We start from the raw sequence: 19,527 nt of genomic DNA on the forward strand, positions 1-19,527 counted from the left end.
TGCATTTATTAGCGACATCTTACACACAACTGAAATATATTACTTGGCACATTGCTTAATGTAACCAAGAGTCTAATAACCTCTCTAATAAGCTGATCTGTAAACAAAAGGCAGTCGGCAATCCCCTGCTGTTTACATTGCTCTAAAAACCCTGGGCCTTTTATATAAAGAGCAAAGACCGGTGCAGTCGGGTTACAGATGTCTCAGGAATTAATTAAAAGCTTCAGGAACAACACAACCAATTAATGATAATTGCATACGGCATTACATACCATGTCTCTGGTGTAGAGGGCAGGCAAGGAAACTGTTAATAATGAAGGGGGATCAGAGTGTTTTATTTCGTTTTTAGAAATCTAATTCAGAATGAAACCCATCTGGTTGTATCCAAGCACAGCCACGCTAGATTTAAGCCTTAGTACAGCTGTGGACTTTAACCAAACGGGCAGTATTTCTTACTAGAGAGCAGTGTGGAGCTTGACAAGTACTTAAACCAGACTATGTTCCACGGAAGAGTTAAATTAGGTTGCCACAACCAATGATATATTGACATGTGAGATAAAATACCATGGCGTTCGGAAAGCTCTTCATTCTGGGATAAAGATGGCAGAAAACGTTGAAAGATTATTTCGCCATCATACATATATGATATATATGATTACTCATCGATAGGGGTTAAACCGGAACAACGTGAAGACAAATTCTAAACAGAAGGTTTGAATCTATGGTGGAGTCTTACAAAGCAGCCTTTAAGAGCAATGCGATCTCAGCATGGTTTGACACACACCAGTATCGCTATGGAAGCACTTATTTCAGATGATCAGCTATAACGTAGATTATACACCTTGCTCACCTTTAGGGTCGCGCTGTGTAATAGACAGCGATTGACCCCCTGGCCTTCTGTGAAACAGGTTAACACTGAAACCGCTAAACATTCTGAAGAGGATGAATAGAAACATCAGCCTCTAGCAGACCGTGAAATAATAAAACGATAAAGTTACTCTGATCGGATTCATATGGGAGCTGCACAGCCTGGGGCCTAGAGCACAGACTGGAAATAGGAGAGAGCAATGTGACAGAGATTTAACCCCTTAAGGACCAAACTTCTGAAATAAAAGGGAATCATGACATGTCAGACACGTCATGTGTCCTTAATGGGTTAAAGGGGTCTTTATTGTTACGAATGCAACAGGAGTGAGACAGCTTAAAAGTACACTATGGTGGAGGAAAAAAATAAAATAAAAATAAGCGCTCGCTACAAGAATATACAGGGGGGCAGCAGGGAATCAGTGAGGATTCCCAAAACCTCACAAATAATACAAGTAAAGACAGACCGAATGATAAACCGTGCCAGAGAGGGTTGTAACAGTATACCACAATTTTGTGTATATATATATATATATATATATATATATATATATATATATATATATATATATAAATATTTATATATATAAAATAGATATATCCCCTGCACTCACGCTTGAAAAACAGTCCAATGCCGGGCGCACCACCAGAGCTCCAAGATATGTAGAAACAAACAATAGGGAAGGCTGCTCTCCGGACTTTTAAAAACAAAAAAGTTTATTCAAATAACATTAAAAGCGACCATTTTTTTTAAACTGCAATATTTACCTTGCAGGGTTAAGTCCTCCCCTAGTGGCTGTCTATTAGACAGCCACTAGAGTGAACTTCCTGCTCTATAGCACAGGTTTTCTGTGCTAGAGAGTCGCTGGACGTCCTCGCGCTGTGTGAGGACCTCCAGCGTAGCTCAATTCCCCATAGGAAAGCATTGAAAATCGCTTTCAATGCTTTCCTATGGGGTGCGCTAATGCGCATGCAACTCACACTTTATTGAGCTGCTAAGAGCTCTGCTGTTATTCGCCTGGACGGTACAATCCCAGTCTATGGATATATGCAACTTTACAATACTTGTCGTCCAGTAGATGTGGAAACAATAAAGTAGAGATCGGTCTTCTAGTGTAGTATATCTATAACTAGATGATAAAATAAGAGGTATCCTACTTACAATATGCAGAGCAATGGCCTGCTCTGGTATGAATGGCTCTGGTGGTATTCTCCTCACCTAGGATATGTGATCTGTTTTCCTGGCACTGGAGATTCCCTTTAAGCATGTGTGGGATAGGCATAAGGCTATCCCAACTATAAGATAAGGCCAGGGACTAATGAAAGTATTTAGAAAATTGGGCAGACTAGATGGGCCGTGCATGTACAGCCATGTTAAAGGGTTATGGTTTCATTTCCTCCATTATTGCTGCTCAGCGTTCCACCTTCACTATAGCGGGAGTTTGCTGGAGAGGAGAGAAGCGTATGGGAAATGAAAGCAGATCTGCATTAATAGTCCTGCTCGTACCTCATAAAAGCCAAGACTTTAGAATGCAACATGGTGAGCTCAGCCTTTCACCTTTCCACGGCTGATTAATGAGCATAATTAAAAAAAAACTCTTGATCTCAGGATGTATTCGGAAACTTCTGAAAAGCTAAATGTACACTTTATGTTTAAATTTAAAGTCATTATCAAATACACAAGACAGCAGCTAGGTTTATTCATGGGCTATAGTGCGACTTTAAAATGAGTCCTATTTTCCTGCACCTCCATAAAATCTGAGTGCCCCTCCACTTGTTCAGGACATGATCAGACGGGGCAGACTCCTGCCTCTCGCCCTGTCAGGCTCCCGCTGTTAGTAACCTTCTTTCTCTAAGCCACATAGGGAACACCTCAGCAATATAGACACATTCATTATTGATAAGCAATAATGTAACCAGCAAACCAGATCCATCATTTCTCTGTAGAGCTGACACTATGTATAGTATTACAGGTCACAGCCTGTGGCCATAAAATAGTGTACCGCATTCCGGCGGGGCTTGCTAATTTCCGTTCCTTCTAGATGGGAAACCCACATGGTTTGCCAGGTTCCATCTGAAAACAACCAATACTCCACCGAGAGGTTTCTAGCATAGCACATTTTAGGGATTAAATACAATTTGATTTCAAGTGGCATATACTATACCAAGATGAGATCCCCCGCACAACAAAACGATATATTCAGTATTTACGTGTGTGATATAATGGGTTGTGACACTTTTGCTTGTATGTCTTACACCTTTCCGATAAGCTCCAGTCATATATAGGACCCGGTCCTTTTTATTTTTTCATCTTTTTTTTATTTTTTTTACCGTTTTAATGATTAAGCTCTATATTTAAAGGTTTAATTTTGTCTTGTAAAAAGCAGGTTTATAAACCCAGCATGTAAGCTTGGTAATTCAGAACGGTCAGATCCTATTCCTTACTGTTTACGTCAATGGGTGTTTTATGGATACCTGAAGATCAGTGGTTCTAAATGTAAAATAAGAATTTTTTATCTGCATGTACAGCAGGCTAATGGCTAATAATGTTCAATTGCTTTTTAGGGTTATGTGTAAAAGTGAGACTTGCCAGAGCAATGTTATGAAAGCAGATGTCACGCAGAGCAATGGGATGTTCCAAACCCCATAGAATACTGGTGAAAAGTGTTTCTTTGAGACATACTGTGCTATATTGTGACAGCGCTCACGTCTGAACATATGTACACAATAATTAGCTCCAAAAGAAAAAAAAAAGCACCAGTGTGGCAGGATATTATCCCAGTTATTGCTTAACGATAGCCACAAAGTGTTCGGAGTGTGATCAGATAATTGCACTACAGTTTTGTCATCCATTATATACAGTGTACAAAAAGAAAGTTCTGCAATTATGGTTGATCTACAAATCCTATCATTCTTAGCCATTCTGACGATGTAGCAGAACTTGTATGGTCAGGGGATAATTCTTCTACTACTGCCCAACTGGGGAATAGACCAACGGGTTCAGAATATTTTAACTGCAAGTTGTGACACTTTGATGAGTGAGCTCTTTGTAGCATGATTAGAGGACATTTTGTTTTGAAGATCCCAGAACTGCTGCTTTCTCACCATAGCTGGCTACCTCTTTAATTATTACAGACACCTCCAGTGAAGATGACGAGGAAAGTGAAGAGGAAGAATATTTCAGTGGTTCTATCCTATCTATTTCTACAACGCTATCAGAGGAGCATGTAAGTTACTGTGTAAAAGATAGATCAGTGCCAGCTATAGCCTGCTAGATTGTACGGCGCTTCTGGGATAGGAGCCTGCACAACTCATGGCTCTGTTAGCAGTGGGACAGAGCCATGTTTAGTGTCTAGGAACGCAGTCTGTAGCCCTTTCTTCAGATGCCTGTCACAGGGAAAGTTCCAGAATGTTCAGACTAGTTCTTTACTATCAAAACAGGATATTAAAGTGAGACCTCTTTATATATGGTTATTCAACTGGCTGGGCATCATGGAAACTGTAGGCCAAAAACCACTAGTAAGCCATTACTGAATGGGGGAGGGTTAGTATAACAGTACATAAAGCCGATTGGAATTCTGGATGAAGAATGCTGGTCTCAAATAGGCTGCATATAATACCTCACTAAAGTATTTGTCCTTATAGAGCAGTACCCTGAGTGCCTATCAGAGCTGTCTACGACGATTTCTGGACTACAGCACAAATGGTGAGCATTTAAAGCAACTCCTGTCTATTCTGGCTGGCAAATTAAAAGTTTAAGATTTCCATTAAAATATAGAAACCAACATGTATGTGTTGCCCTTCACTATTTTCCTGACAACGTCCTCCTATACTGCTAAAAGATTGTAGTATTTAGATGTCGAAAGAGCAAAGTTAAAAAAAAAAATTGTAATATAAATATAATGAAAATATTTTTCTCATCATGTTTTTTATTACTGGCAGAACAAGCCAAACACAGCCCTGGCCAATCAGCATCTCCTCATAGAGATGGATTGAATCAATTAATCTCTATGAGGAAAGTTCAGTTCAGTGTCTCCAGGAAGCACCTCTAGCAGCCATCTGAGGAGTTGCCAGTGAAGTTATCACTAGGCTGTAATATAAAAACACTGCATTTTCTCTGAAAAGACAGTGTTTACAGCAAAAAGCCTGAAGGTAATGATTCTACTCACCAGAACAAATTCAATAAGCTGTAGTTGTTTTGGAGACTATAGTGTCCCTTTAATACCCTACGTGTGGCATTTTGAGAAATGTGGCAAAAATCATGCAGTCAGAATATATTTTAAAAACAATAAAAGGTATTTAGACAATGTTAATGCCCACAGTAAGTACAGTAACCTGGCTACATCCAGTAATCTGTACCCAGTGTGATATTGCACTCAATGTTCCTAAAACCCTCCTATTTCCAGCTGCTTGAATTACAGCTGTAATTGCAGAATTATAGTTCAACCACAGTCCCAGGGGCAAAATAAGTTTCCTCCTAAAGTAAACCCCAGCACTGGAAGGGAACATATCATGGCTTTATTCCAAAACCTAATCTTATCCCATATATACATAAGGTTGTGCAGAATAGGGGACTATTAGTGGCTTATTCTGTGCATCGTTTCGGATGTTCTTAATTCGGACCAGTTGATGAAACTAGTTTGAAATCTGCTCTAAACATTTCTTCTTGCATCTTACCCCATGAACCTTGCACTCTGTCATCTTAATTGACTTGGCATTCACACCTAGCACTCACTCTCCCTCCCTTTAACCCCTTAAGGACACATGACATGATTCCCTTTTATTCCAGAAGTTTGGTCCTTAAGGGGTTAAATCTATGTTGATCATACTTCTCTTCCAGCAAATGAAGTTGGGATAACAGACACAATCTCTAAAGACTCTCAGGATATGAGCGTGTCAACCTGCAATAAGGAGGAAATTGCTCGTCTCAGGCAGTAAGTATGAATGTGGGTGAAGGACAAATCAAAAGAAACAAAGCACGAACATCATATATGATTGACATGTTCAGCCCAGGGCCTGTGCAGGAACAGATTCACTGCACGTATATTGGAGACTTATCAGCAGAACTACACAGAGCTGCACAGTCAGCAGCGTCTGCAGGGGAAATAATAGGAGAGAAACTTTGTAACAAGTCATTCCCTGTGTAGCCAGTTCTAGTAATATGAAATATTAAGGTTTCTAATCTATACCCTTTATCAAAGTGCATTCACCCAAAATGTGTACTTGTAACATCATAGAGACTAGAGCAGTACGGAGGGATTGAGACGGTTACCATCATGCAAAACTTAAATGAGCTATTCCTCTAAATATAGCAGATTGATTAGCCAACGCCAGCAGCCTGTGTTATCAGGAACCGCACACCCAGATATCCTCAGTTCTACACCCTGGTCCCTCTCCTCTGCACTCATCCCACATCTTCACCCACAAATGTCCCTGGTCTCCCTACCACCATTGTGGCATCACACTTTCACTTTACTCCCCCTTCTTTGGAGGAGGGATGTGACATTGTAAACCATTGTAGACCGTGGATCGAGAGCTTAGACTGTGCTCTTGACTCTTTCTACAGTCTCAGTTTGCATTAGATCAGAGTACAATACCTTGTGAGGGCAGGGGAGATCTCCTCTCCCAATGTGGCCTATAGTGATCTGAAATGGCCTCCCAGCATATGGCTGTATACGGGAAGAGTGATATTGGAGCAGGCCTAACTGCCACACGTGTGCAGTAATATGCTGTAGTGGAAAAAAAAAAATAATCCTAATCATACAGGCAAGGCCATGAATAGGGCTCACAACGAGGGTGCTAAGTAAGAGTTTGGGGTAACAGAGCACCTCCAATAATATGCCAAAAGAAAACTTGTGGGAGATAGAAACCCGTAAAACATGTCCTACTTCTATAAAAACCATACACTTCGTTTGAGCCCAGTTCCCCCACCACCACATGGAGGCAGAGCATTGAGACGTGAGACGTTGGACTTCAGGCAGGTCACATACTGAATGGGGCGCCGCCACAACAACATAGAAAGCCGAGCTTTAGGAAGCGCAACGGTCACAGACACCTCCAATCATTCATCAAACCTTCGCACACTGATATCACATTGGATAATGGTTTCCGTTTTGTCACCCACATGCCCAGTTTTTCATTGCGCCACCGAGAGCAGGAAAGCGGGAGCCCTGAGTTACTGTACCTGAATATTACAAAGCACTGTGCAGCACACACATACACACTAACTGACAGATTAAAAGTTCCACATTTCAGTAGAAATATAGAAAAACATTTTTGCATTGCCCGTCCCCATTTTTACTTGCCATGTTCTCATTATCGTATACTTCGAAAAGATTGCGTACTTTAATTGCGGACATTGTGCGCACACAAGCTAACAGATACTGGAATTACTATTTCAATGTACAATCACTGATATTCACTAATACTAAATACACAAACGCACACAGAGATATTGCAGACTAAGAAACCATCTCACACCAATACTGCACAGTTTCTATTTATGACATTGACAGTCACATTGAGACACTTAACGAGGATGTCATAAGTGTCTGCTACAACTAGTAAAATGAAATGATAACCAATAATGATGGGCAGGTGGTAAATGGTCAGATTTATTCACGTCTAAACACTTCCAGTGTGTTCTCCTTTTTATTAATGTTTTTCTATGTATTTGTATTCAAACAAAAAATGTCATGCGTCCACAGACTAGCAAGGATTCCGTTACCTTGTAACATTGAGTCAGTAAATAGTACTGAATGCTGTGCACATTAACAGACTCGGTCATTTCTGCTCCCTCACCAAGCCATCCAGTTTAGGAGAGCATTGCGTTTGCCAGAGAGGCATGTTTAAACAGCTACCATACAAAGCAGAGATAGGTGGAGTTTATTTTATCTGTAAAGTATGGCCTTATTTTATTGAGAGCAGAAAGTCTTGCTTGCAAATGTATAGAGTTTCTAAAAAGGAATCCAAGCACCATAACCACTATAGCCTGCTGTATTGGTTATATTGCCATAAAGGCCCTGGCACCATCCCATTATAAGAGGTCAAATTGTTTTAGAACTATTTGACAACATACCCGAGTGCCTCCAGGAGCCTGTGCTGCATCCACCACATCCAGTCTTACCCAGCAGAAGATGACCGCTGTCACTATAGAGCCATCCAGGACTGATGCAGGACTGCAATCAGCTGTGAGAGCTCAGGGACGCATTTAGTCAATAATTGTGATCCTGCTGTACGCATAAGGTGACATTTTTCTTCTCCGGTTTGTTAAGACTGGATGCAGTGTGGAAGACTGATGGGACACAGATAACTTGTCAAACAGTTTTAGATGGTTTGACGTTGCCATGTCCTGGCACCAAAACCACTGCTCTCTCTGCTCAGCTACCATAGTATCACCAACTCCCTCCCCCCCCCCCCCCCCCCCAGTGATACTTACCTCATGCAGTAATCCCCAGCCCTACAGTTTTCACTGCCATACCGACACTCATTTTATCACAAATTATTAGAGCTGTGCTTTTGCTGTTTATTTACCTATTACTGTTATAAAGCACAGTGCTAACCTTGTTTATATGTAGTTTATCTCATATGTCTGGAGGGCATTATTAGCCTGCAAGCTAACTTCATGATCTCTCTACATACATGTGTGCCTAGCCTGATCACCTACGCTTTATTTAGTCACCCACATGGCTATATATTCTTTTTAGCTTACTGAATATAGTATATAAAACCCCTCTCTAGACATATCCGCTAAGCCTGAAGTTCCTTTTTATTTTTTTTAAACAATTGTGCAGTTTTATTGAAGCCATGTAAATGCTCTCTCATGTTTTACTTTGTACTTTCAACAGCTGTTGTTGCTGGGCAAGTTTTTTATTTATTACTATGCACAGCTAAAATAAAGAATTATAAACATTTTTTAAAAAAAAGGGCAGAGAAGCAATTAGATATGAGAATAGGCCATGGTCAGGACAGGAGAGATTAATGAGATCGAAGTACAAGCCAAGGTCAAAACCAAATAAATCTGTAACATACAGGAATGCACTCTCGGGTAACTAAAGACCACGACATGGCATGGAGCTCTAGAATGAGCATCTGACATTACCACGCCGTACTTGCATCATTTTCAGTATACGTTTTGTTCAAAATATAGTGTTCGCATCTTTTTTGACACCAGTATGATGTACACCGTCAACATGGAGATTAATAACACAGAGTTAAAGATGTCTATAACCATGTCGCTGGTCTAGGAATCCTGCATCAATACTGATGCGATAAACACGCGGCAGCATTCGAATGACACTGGGTAGACCATCTTGTGTCAATATTGATGCAGGAATAATTCACAGTAATATCTGACACAACAGAACAATGCTGTCTAGAGGTAGGTGTCCCAGTCATTGGCGAGCTATGGGCACACTTGTGATTCCCTGGAGTTTAAGCCAGATTTACAATACACCGTGTTGCTGGTCACATCACCACCAAACAATGAGGAGCTTAGAGCAGCTGCAGTTCCAGTTAGCTTGCGCTTGGGAGTTATGTCGGACATACAGAAAGTGCCCTTTTAGGTTTACGGCAGCTAAATTGCACTAATGAACACGAAAGGCTTTTGCACAGATATAGATAGGCTGATGGTGACAGGTGTCATCTGGTCAGTGAAAGTACTACAGAAGTGTTTTTTTCCCTCATTTGGCCATCTAAATGTGCAAAGAACAGGTAAGCATGTGCTTCTGTTTATACTAGATGCTGGTAATCTGCATAATCTGTATGGCTGAGCCACGGTCTATTAGATTATTGGGATTGGACTGCTGCCTGCCCTGGCTATAGCAGTCTGTAGTCTCAAGCTCTTCACTTATTAACAATATACAGAAATCCTCCGGGACTAGACCCAAGACAGTCCCTAATCCTTTCCTGCGACTCACTGCAGGTACCTCTGTATGAAGATGTGACAGATACAGTTCATGGCCTGTTAAGCCAGATACAATGTATAAGAGCCCTGTTCTATTCCTGCTTTGCCTTACAAAAGGAACATGCTATATACTTCAGTGGATGGTTACTGTGATCAGCAGAAAGTGATGGAGGTTACCATGGAAACAAGTTGACTTTCTTCCCTATAAACATGGAGATGACTGGGGTCCCACCATATGCCTCTGGAGTCATGGGGATGTAATCACAAGTCAGGACTGCAAGCTTACAGACACTGTCCGCTAACTTGTTATCCGCAGCAGGCTTCAACGCAATGACTTAATCCTTATTTGAGGAGAGAATGTAACAAAATCATTCTTATACTTTATATTGCTACATATTGTGCTATTGCCCTATGTGAAACTGTCATTTTTTCCAAGAGAGAGGAAATATAAATAAGCTATGAACTATCCTCAATTTGTGACCTCACAATGTCACACCATACGCAGTTAACTACATAGAACTACTGGCATCCTCCCAATTATGTGCAGACGGTTAGAAAGAAATCCAGTTGCTCCACTAGGAGAGCATAAGGGGGAGAATGTGGTGGTCATACAAGGGTCGGCCATTCCCACATACCTATATAGGCAGCTGTACGTAGGTTTAGAAATAGTGTTCCTTAGTTCCTGCGTCTAATACGGTAAGACAGGTACTAACCATGGGGACTAACAATACCCTCTCACACCTCACCTAGTGTAGAAAGTAGTGGGTAAAATTAACTTTAAATGAAGGGATTGGTGCTTCATTTACTATTAAGAAGGAACCTTACCCCCTCCCTCCCATTTCACACTCCATGTGAGGTAGGTCCACCCCCTTCTTTTTTTTTTTTAACCCTTTCATAATAGATGGCATGTCACATCTCATCATGAGATAATATAAATTTAACCCCTTGTTATTTTTAAGGTGATAAGCATGTTAAATTCTGTTTGTGATGAGAAGATAAAGGTTTTGGTGAAAAGGCTTGTAACGGCACCCCCAGGCATAAAAGGGGTTAACAGCCGTTTAGTAGATCTTCCCTTCCAGAGACACAGGCAGAGCTACTGTAGACACCGAACCGGAGAAGCATATGAATGCCGTAAACAGCTGAACCGGAACCACATGAATGCTGTAAACAGCCGAATAGGAAAAACCATACAAATAGGTTTACACTCCTAGCAGTCAAACTGGAACAGCATACAGTAAATCCCCCCCAAGAACGAGACAAAGCTCTGTGTTGAGGGTCAAGCAGTGAACAGTAATACAGCCCACCCACAATAACTGGTTACTACACCTGCAAACACACTCTGCAAACACTACATCACACACACTTATCGTCGCGCGTAACGGCGGGCAAACCGCCGCACACGCACTGTTAAGTGGACAGACAAGCGGAATGAACTGTACAGAAATCCGCATGTACCGCCAGGGGGAAATTCACGCTGCTCTTCGCGCTCAGCTTCACACTCTGCATGCTCAACTGGGCGTTCTTCGCGCTCAGCTTCACACTCTGCACGGTCAACTGGGCCTTCTTCCCGCTCAGCTTCCCGCTCAAATTCACGGGCAAGGTTCACCGCAACCCTGTACGCAGCACCCATATAGTGCATTGTAGTTATAACCTGACCCATACTGATACTCTCTAACTATATGTCGTCAAAATACAATACGTTTGTGACGGAACGCTGGCACTCCGACTGAGTACCTCCACCAATAATGCGCCTAGTGCTCGCTGAGGATTCCAAGCACTCCAACTGACACCATCAGCACTGCAGACCCCACTTCCAGCGATACAGCTGCGCCGGGGTCTCGCCGTCTCCACCCACCCTGGATCCACGACCAGGATGGGAACCTCTCCTAAATCCAGAGAGCGTAGCAGGAACAAATCAAGCTATTGCAAGAGCTTACTCTGGGGAGTAAGTAAATATCGTCTCTCGTAACGGCGGGCAAACCGCCGCACACGCACTGTTAAGTGGACAGACAAGCGGAATTAACTGTACAGAAATCCGCGTGTACCGCCAGGGGGAAATTCACGCTGCTCTTCGCGCTCAGCTTCACACTCTGCACGCTCAACTGGGCGCTCTTCACGCTCAATTTCACGGGCAAGGTTCACCGCAACCCTGTACGCAGCACCCATATAGTGCATTGTAGTTATAACTTGACCCATACTGATACTCTCTAACTATATGTCATCAAAATACAATACGTTTGTGACGGAACGCTGGCACTCCGACTGAGTACCTCCGCCAATCAATGCGCCTAGTGCTCGCTGAGGATTCCAAGCACTCCAACACTACATCTCTAACTAACAAATTTATCGTGGGGTGTACCGTCTCGCGTAACGTCTCGTATAACGGCGGGCAAACCGCTGCACACGCACTGTTAAGTGGACAGACAAGCGGAATGAACTGTACAGAAATCCGCATGTACCGCCAGGGGGAAATTCACGCTGCTCTTCGCGCTCAGCTTCACACTCTGCACGCTCAACTGGGCGCTCTTCACGCTCAGCTTCACACTTTGCACGCTCAACTGGGCCTTCTTCCCGCTCAAATTCGCAGGCAAGGTTCACCGCAACCCTGTACGCAGCACCCATATAGTGCATTGTAGTTATAACTTGACCCATACTGATACTCTCTAACTATATGTCGTCAAAATACAATACGTTTGTGACGGAACGCTGGCACTCCGACTGAGTACCTCGGCCAATCAATGCGCCTAGTGCTCGCTGAGGACTCCAAGCACTCCAACCGACACCATCAGCACTGCAGACCCCACTTCCAGCGATACAGCTGCGCCGGGGTCTCGCCGTCTCCACGACCAGGATCCAGCTCCCAGTGGGTGAACCTCTCCTAAATCCAGAGAGCGTAGCAGGAACAAATCAAGCTATTGCAAGAGCTTACTCTGGGGAGTAAGTGATTATAGCAATCCCCAGAGTGTAGGTATCCCTTCCCCCAAACATGAGCCAAGGCTTCAAGAAAGGTTCAAGATGATCTGATTGTAATGACCGCACACTGGCTTTTATGCAAGTCCCCATGCAAGGGGACATCCCACAGGGTGGGACACAGTACAACCAATCCTTTACAGGCAAACCGTAAAACACACCCAGCACAAACATACAATCCCTCCCCTCTGCCTGTGATATAATTACTGAACACAATGGGTTAATGTAATTTATCACAGGCAGGAAAAATACACTTTATGCAACAGATTAACTTCCAAAATATACATGCCACAAACATAAAAAATATTCACATATTCGAACTCAGCACACTTTAATTATAATCATAGTGAAAATTCAGCCAATTCCCTCCAGGGGTTAAAAAGTTAGCTGGAGGTCCCTTTATGACCGACCGCAAGCACATTTTCATGCCCAAAACAGTTCCATAGATTTGGGCTGTGCGGTCGGGCTATTTCAGGCTGAAAAAATGACCAAGTCCCATTCGAACGAGCGTTCAAATCTGCAAAATCTCTGTGGGAGAAGGTAAGGCTCAGCGGTGTTCGCGGAACTGTGTAGCCGATTTCAGTTCCATGGATTTACTAGCACGCACCGCTGACCGCGTTCAACTAAATTAAAATGGCCGACGGCACGTGTTCGGTTTTCGAATGGCGGCCACTTCGACTACTTCGGCACTTCGACTGCATCCGAAGTGCCAATTTAAAAGTACAAATCCTTTCTCATAGTATTTAAAGGGCCAGAAGCGGTAAAATACAATCCGATATGGCTGAATAATGTCTTTAAAGGGCCAAATCTCCCAGGGACCATAATCACATGGCAAGAGGCTGGCAAGCAGTCCTTTCCAGGCACAAGTGGCGAGGTTAATTTCGCCACAACGTTAAATTTCAGTATTCTCGTCACTAGGTCACATTATAGAGATTTGTCACGGTCACATTGTATCCATTAAATAGTTTAAACCGTGATCAAGCAACACTAAAAGGATGAATGTTTCGGATAATTACTGTTTTGTATGCTTAGATTGGAGTTTGTTAGTGGTTACTAGCTCTTGAGCTATGGACAGTCACTCTGGTCAATCTCAGCCACATGAAACATAATGAAAAGTGGGGAGGGCACTCAACCACTTAAAATGTTGTAACATGGATCCAACTACCCCCACTGGGAATTGGAGGAAGAGTTCTGGTTGGATTTAAACGAGACTCCAGTTAGTTTCCACATTTGTTCCTAAAATTCTGTTCTTAGAAAATCACCCCAAAACAGAGCACACTGCTGAAAATATACGGTTTTGCAGATTTTTTTAAATTTTTTTTTTTATTACTGTGAAAAGCTTGGTCTATGATTTTGTCCAAGTTTGCCGTGACCACAAAAAGAAGCGTGGCCTCTCTCCTCCACACGCATGTTCTGGCTTCACTGAGCAAATGTTTAAACTGTCACATCTAGCTAGACTGCAGAGCAGAGTGCTCATTAGAGGAGAACTCTGTGCAGGGGACTTAAGGGAAGAAGGGATTACGTTATTAGGTATATTAGATACAGAAATGTGCACTTATTCGCATTCAGAGATATGGACAATCCTGGGCAGCATAACTTTCTCCAGAATGCACCGCTCTCTTCTGCCTGGCTTCGTATTGAAATGGTTTATTACATTTCATTAAATTCAGGAAGCATCTCACGGAAACTATTTGTATGTTGGACATTACAGTTATGCAGTCCTACTTGTGATGTAAATGCCAAGATATCCAGCTTTGAAACTGCAGAGTTGTGTGAACTATGTTACTCATAATCTCAGCCAAACTTCTGCAGTTGGCCAACACCAAGAGAGACAGTGATTAGACCTGGGTGGGCAACCTTTAAACTACATCTCCCCTGATGATTTGCCAGCATTATGGCTGTCAGAGGATTATGGGTGATGGAGTTTATCATACCCCTAGACTCGACCAACTGTGGGGTCTGATGAACTAGGGATAGATTCCACCAGTCACATTGCTCATTCTAGTGATTTAGATCCAAAATAAAGGACTTCTAAAATCCACACTCCAGTCATTTCTCCTGTCATTATCCTTTATCGCCAACCTCCTAGTTGTCACCATATAACAGAATCCACACTGTAAAACCACAAGTAAACCTGTACAAGGCAGGAAGACACAGTGATGGACAAGGAGTTCATCCAGAAGGTCAGAATGCTTTAAAATCAAGATGTAATGAGCTAGACATATCTTTTCTCCAGGTAAATTAATGATGATTGTTCAATTCATTTTAATATATTATATATACTTACACACACACACACACTTCTAAAGCAAGCTGGATGGTTCTTAAACTTATTTTTTCTAAATGAAAATGCAATTTTTTATTTATTTTTTTACAAGACATTATTTAATCAGAGTTGCTTTCTGCCTCCATCCATCGACCTATTTTATAAGCAAGGTCTGTGACCTCCCTGCTCCAATTTCTTACCCTACGGTTTGTTTCCTAAATATAAACTTTCTAATTTCAGTGAAACCCAAGACATGAGGACAGCTTCCTGTCCGATTGATTTTAGTTCTGTAACGATGGGGAAACATGTTGTTTGAGTTAACCTACAGGAAACACAAATCCACATTTCTAAGGCCAGATTGAATGTCAAGCGTGGGGGAGTGGGGGGCATGATGTGCGATCAAAGATTCACACCAAAAATGAGGTGCTAAATCACATCCACTAGGACCTCTGTGTTTATGTTTAATAGCCAATTTGGAAAACTTATTAGTCTCTGTTATAGTCCATCTTGACTATTTTTTAACTAACTCACTATGCCGAGAATAAATCCTTGAGAGTTTAAACCTCCTCTGTCCAAGGTGCTGAATTGGCAGTCATAATGAATCAGTCTTAACTTCCACATTAGCTCTGTCCGTGGTACTGAAACACACTGGCAATCACAAAGTGGTTAATCTCACTTCAGGTTTGTAGAGGAAACTAATATAGTTTCAATACAGATAGTAGGACATTGGACTAGTGCTAAAGCATTACAAACACAGCGTAAAAGAATATTAACCAAGCCCCTTAAGTCCATCTTTACTGGAAAAGATTGATAACAGGGTAGTAATGAATGCTGTGAATGACAAAGCCCCACAGCAATAAAACCAACAGAAAAATACAGAACCATTGTACAGACCTCCACGGCAAATTTAACCCCTTAAGGACACATGACACGTGTGACATGTCATAATTCCCTTTTATTCCATAAGTTTGGTCCTTAAGGGGTTAAAGGGACACTATAGTCACCAGTGCAACTACATGAATTCCTGACCCTACAGTGTTAACACGACCATCTAGCCCCCCTGGGCCCCTCATGCCTCCATAAATATAGTAAAAATCTTACTGTATTCAACCCAGAAGCTGTAAATCTGCATGCTGTTAGACTCAGAAAAACAAGCAGTCTGCTGACATGTGGTAGCCTGATCCAATCACAGTGCTTCCCCATAGGATTGGCTGAGAACGAAAAAGTTACCTGCGCTCTCTCCTTAATCCCTATGTATATTTAGACAAATGGAGGTCCGCCTGCCAACGTCAAGGCAGACCCCCCTAAGCAGGTCCTAACACTGACCCTTCAGCCTGCTTCCTTGAGCTTCTGGCAAAGATATCTCTAATGAGACAGAGAGGGGTATTTTTTTATATACACCCCTATATACTTATTAACCCTTAACAGGGAACACATGGGATGGGCGGCAGCATTGTAACCAGGCTGTGTGATACAAAGTAAATACAAATACAAAAAGAGAAGTCCTGCACTTACTCCCATCACTAATGCGCCGGCAGCAAGGATCACAATACACATCAGCCCCAATATATAGTAAAAACCAAAGGCCATTGGAGCAACTAAATTACCTCCATTTGTCTAAATATACATAGGGATTAAGGAGAGAGCGCAGGTAACTTTTTCTTTTCTTTGGTTTTTACTATATATTGGGGCTGATGTGTATTGTGATCCTTGCTGGCGGCCCATTAGTGATAGGAGTGAGCGCAGGACTTCTCTTTTTATATTTAGATCAGGGGCAGAGCCAGCATGATTCAAACACAGCCCTGGCCAATCAGCATCTCCTCATAGAGATGAATTGAATCAATGAATCTCTATGAGGAAAGTTCAGTGTCTGTATGCAGAGGGAGGAGACACTGAATCACAGGATGCTATGACTAGTGCTGCCCTGTGCTCTGCTGACAGCAGATCTGAGTGGATGGAGGCATATTATGCCTCCAACTCCGAAGTCCCTCTGGTTCACTCGGAGTGACTGCAACTGGAGGTGTTCCTAGCTTTCAATGTAAACACTGTATTTTCTCAGAAAATAGTGTTTACATGAGAGGCTGCAGGGAGCTATAGTTCTCACCTGAACAACCTCTAAGCTGAAGTTGTTCAGGTGACTATATATTTTTATTTAAAGGGACACTATAATCAAAAAGAAGAACATACAAATATTGTGCTTGTATCACACATACGCACATTAATAGGAGATCATAGAAATATACAGCAATAACTCACTGGTATGACTAGACTGCAGCTAATGTATAAAAAAATGTATAATAAAAAAAAAAAACTTCTTTAGATAGTTTTCAATAATCACAAATAGAAAAATGTTTTGGTTACGGTATATAGTTTTTCCATTTCATGTTTAAATTATTTCTCAAAATACAATGCATATAGGAAGCAATACAAAATAAATCCACATACATAGTATAAATGATTTTATCATGCTCTGTATGTGATGTAGACCATGTTTTCTATGTGTAACAATAAAGGGAAGGCAGGACAGGTTTACATTGTGTTATCTACGAATCCAACATCCCCCTTGGGAACTCGTTTAGTCAGGCAAGATGCTTCTTAACATGCGAGTATGTCATATGCTGTGACAATCCCTATCGCATTCCTGTGTTTGTTGGGAATTTAAGAGAACATAACGTTATTACGAGAACAAGACTTGCCGTGCCGAACCCAATCTCTGCAAAGGCATGGGAACAGCATTAGCCCGGTGAGCACCTTGGAAAATGGAGTTTAGAAAGCTCTGCCCAAAATAGCCATAAGCTATTGGATAAGAGTTCTCATGAGTACATGTTGAAATTTGTTATAGTTTATTCAAACCACCAATAGAAAATAGGGTTTAAAAAAAATAAAAAAAAAGGTGTACACTCATATTTGTATTCTACTAAATACTCCCCACCTATCCTTTGAAAACCAAATTGCACAGTTTTTAAGTGAAAACATAGTTGACTTTGAGCTTCCCCCTTCCCCCTATTCACTAAATAACGCTGTTTGTTAGCTGTGACAATAGATTTACGCTTAATAAAATACTCCGGGAAGTATTGGATTGGTTAAGGCACACTGGTTTCCATTGCACTGGGCTTGTGATTATTGAATAAATCTAAAATAGCTTTGCTTTATAGAAAGCAGCATTCGTGAATTTGAATCCCCGCAGAGAGGTGGAAAAGGTTAAAAACAACATTAAAATAATTAGTTATGACCTGCTTAGAAATATTCCCAGTGTCTTCCTTAATGTAGCAATTATGAACGTTTTAAAGAGGTTAATGGATGAATCATTGGGGCCCAAGTGATTTGGCGATATATTTAACTAGTATCAGGTAGATTAGGACTCTCCAGACAGGATTAAAAACCTATTACATTTGACCTGTAGGAAGTGCAAAGACAAAGCGAACTAAGAGTATCAGTTTTTATACACAATCCCCAGGCACGGACGGAGTGGTATTCCCTTACCGTCCCCCCCTAAGCAATATTCTCTGGGGAGCAGGATTTCATCTTACACTTGATATAGCAAAGGCACTGCTGTGATATCCTCCAGCATTCAATACATTCACGGCCAAAGGGATCTGCTGTTCAGTAAATCCGTGTACACAGTGTATAAAACCGTTAACGGTTTCAATGCCACACAAGATCAGTGCATTTCTCTTTTATGTCTTAAAATACCCTTACAAGTACAGGTCAGTATGTAAGTAACCAGTTATCATACAGCGGTCACTTTTACATATAGTATTAAATCTGAATGACAGTGACACATTGGCAATAGAGCAATCAAGTCTATTCAGATATTAAGCATGGAAGACTTTCATTAGCCATTGTTTGAAATGAATCAGTCATGTTTTGGGCTTCGATATATTACAATTCATTATCCAGGATGATGGAGGTCCTTTACATGTTAGTAGAGAATGTATGTCTCAAATATATCAGGCAGAGTAAATGGTGAGAACCGCACTCATTCCCAACGGCCAAGGGTGCAGCAGGACCAGCAATCCCAGAATAATAGGTAGAGAAGAAAAACTCAGACACTCCAAATTCAAGCCGCAGGCAGTTTTATTGTAACAGAGTGCAACGCAACGTTTCAACCGTAAAGGTCTTTTTCAATCTATCAGGGACTAATTGGGAGCTCAGTAAAGGCTGGACACAATAATACAAAATAAAGAAAATATATATGTTTTACATTGTATCCATACCTTCCCCTATCTGCTGCACCCCCCGAGAGCTTCGCTCTTCTTCGTCCAAAAAACAAACAGGAGGCTCACGTGTTGGATGTATCAAGAAAGGAGCTTGCAATAGTACACAAACTCTGGTATGTTGTGTGCTTTGGGACTTTATCAGGAGTACAGGTTATTATTGCCTCTTGGCAACTTTATAGCAAAACTACGCTTTTGGTTATCAGAATCTGGCTGTGTGTTTAAGCTAAACTTTAGTATGAATGTTAGGCAGTGTCAGCTAATGGCTATACTTCCCAGTAGCACCAGCAGAATGAGATATATAT

At 41.6% G+C, this 19,527-nt stretch overlaps 1 protein-coding gene across 1 annotated transcript in view; it reads left to right on the forward strand.

The window, feature by feature from the left end:
- The window catches only part of LOC134578355 (serine/threonine-protein kinase Nek11-like), a 214,265-nt gene that overhangs the window by 191,185 nt on the left and 3,553 nt on the right, over positions 1-19,527 (forward strand). Inside the window, exons 13-15 of the mRNA XM_063437344.1 lie at positions 4,000-4,091; positions 4,510-4,570; positions 5,705-5,798. Coding sequence (XP_063293414.1) covers positions 4,000-4,091; positions 4,510-4,570; positions 5,705-5,798 — 247 coding nt within the window. The remainder of the gene's footprint in view (positions 1-3,999; positions 4,092-4,509; positions 4,571-5,704; positions 5,799-19,527) is intronic.

This window comes from Pelobates fuscus, chromosome 12 (assembly GCF_036172605.1).
Source record: "Pelobates fuscus isolate aPelFus1 chromosome 12, aPelFus1.pri, whole genome shotgun sequence".
Lineage (NCBI taxonomy): Eukaryota > Metazoa > Chordata > Amphibia > Anura > Pelobatidae > Pelobates > Pelobates fuscus.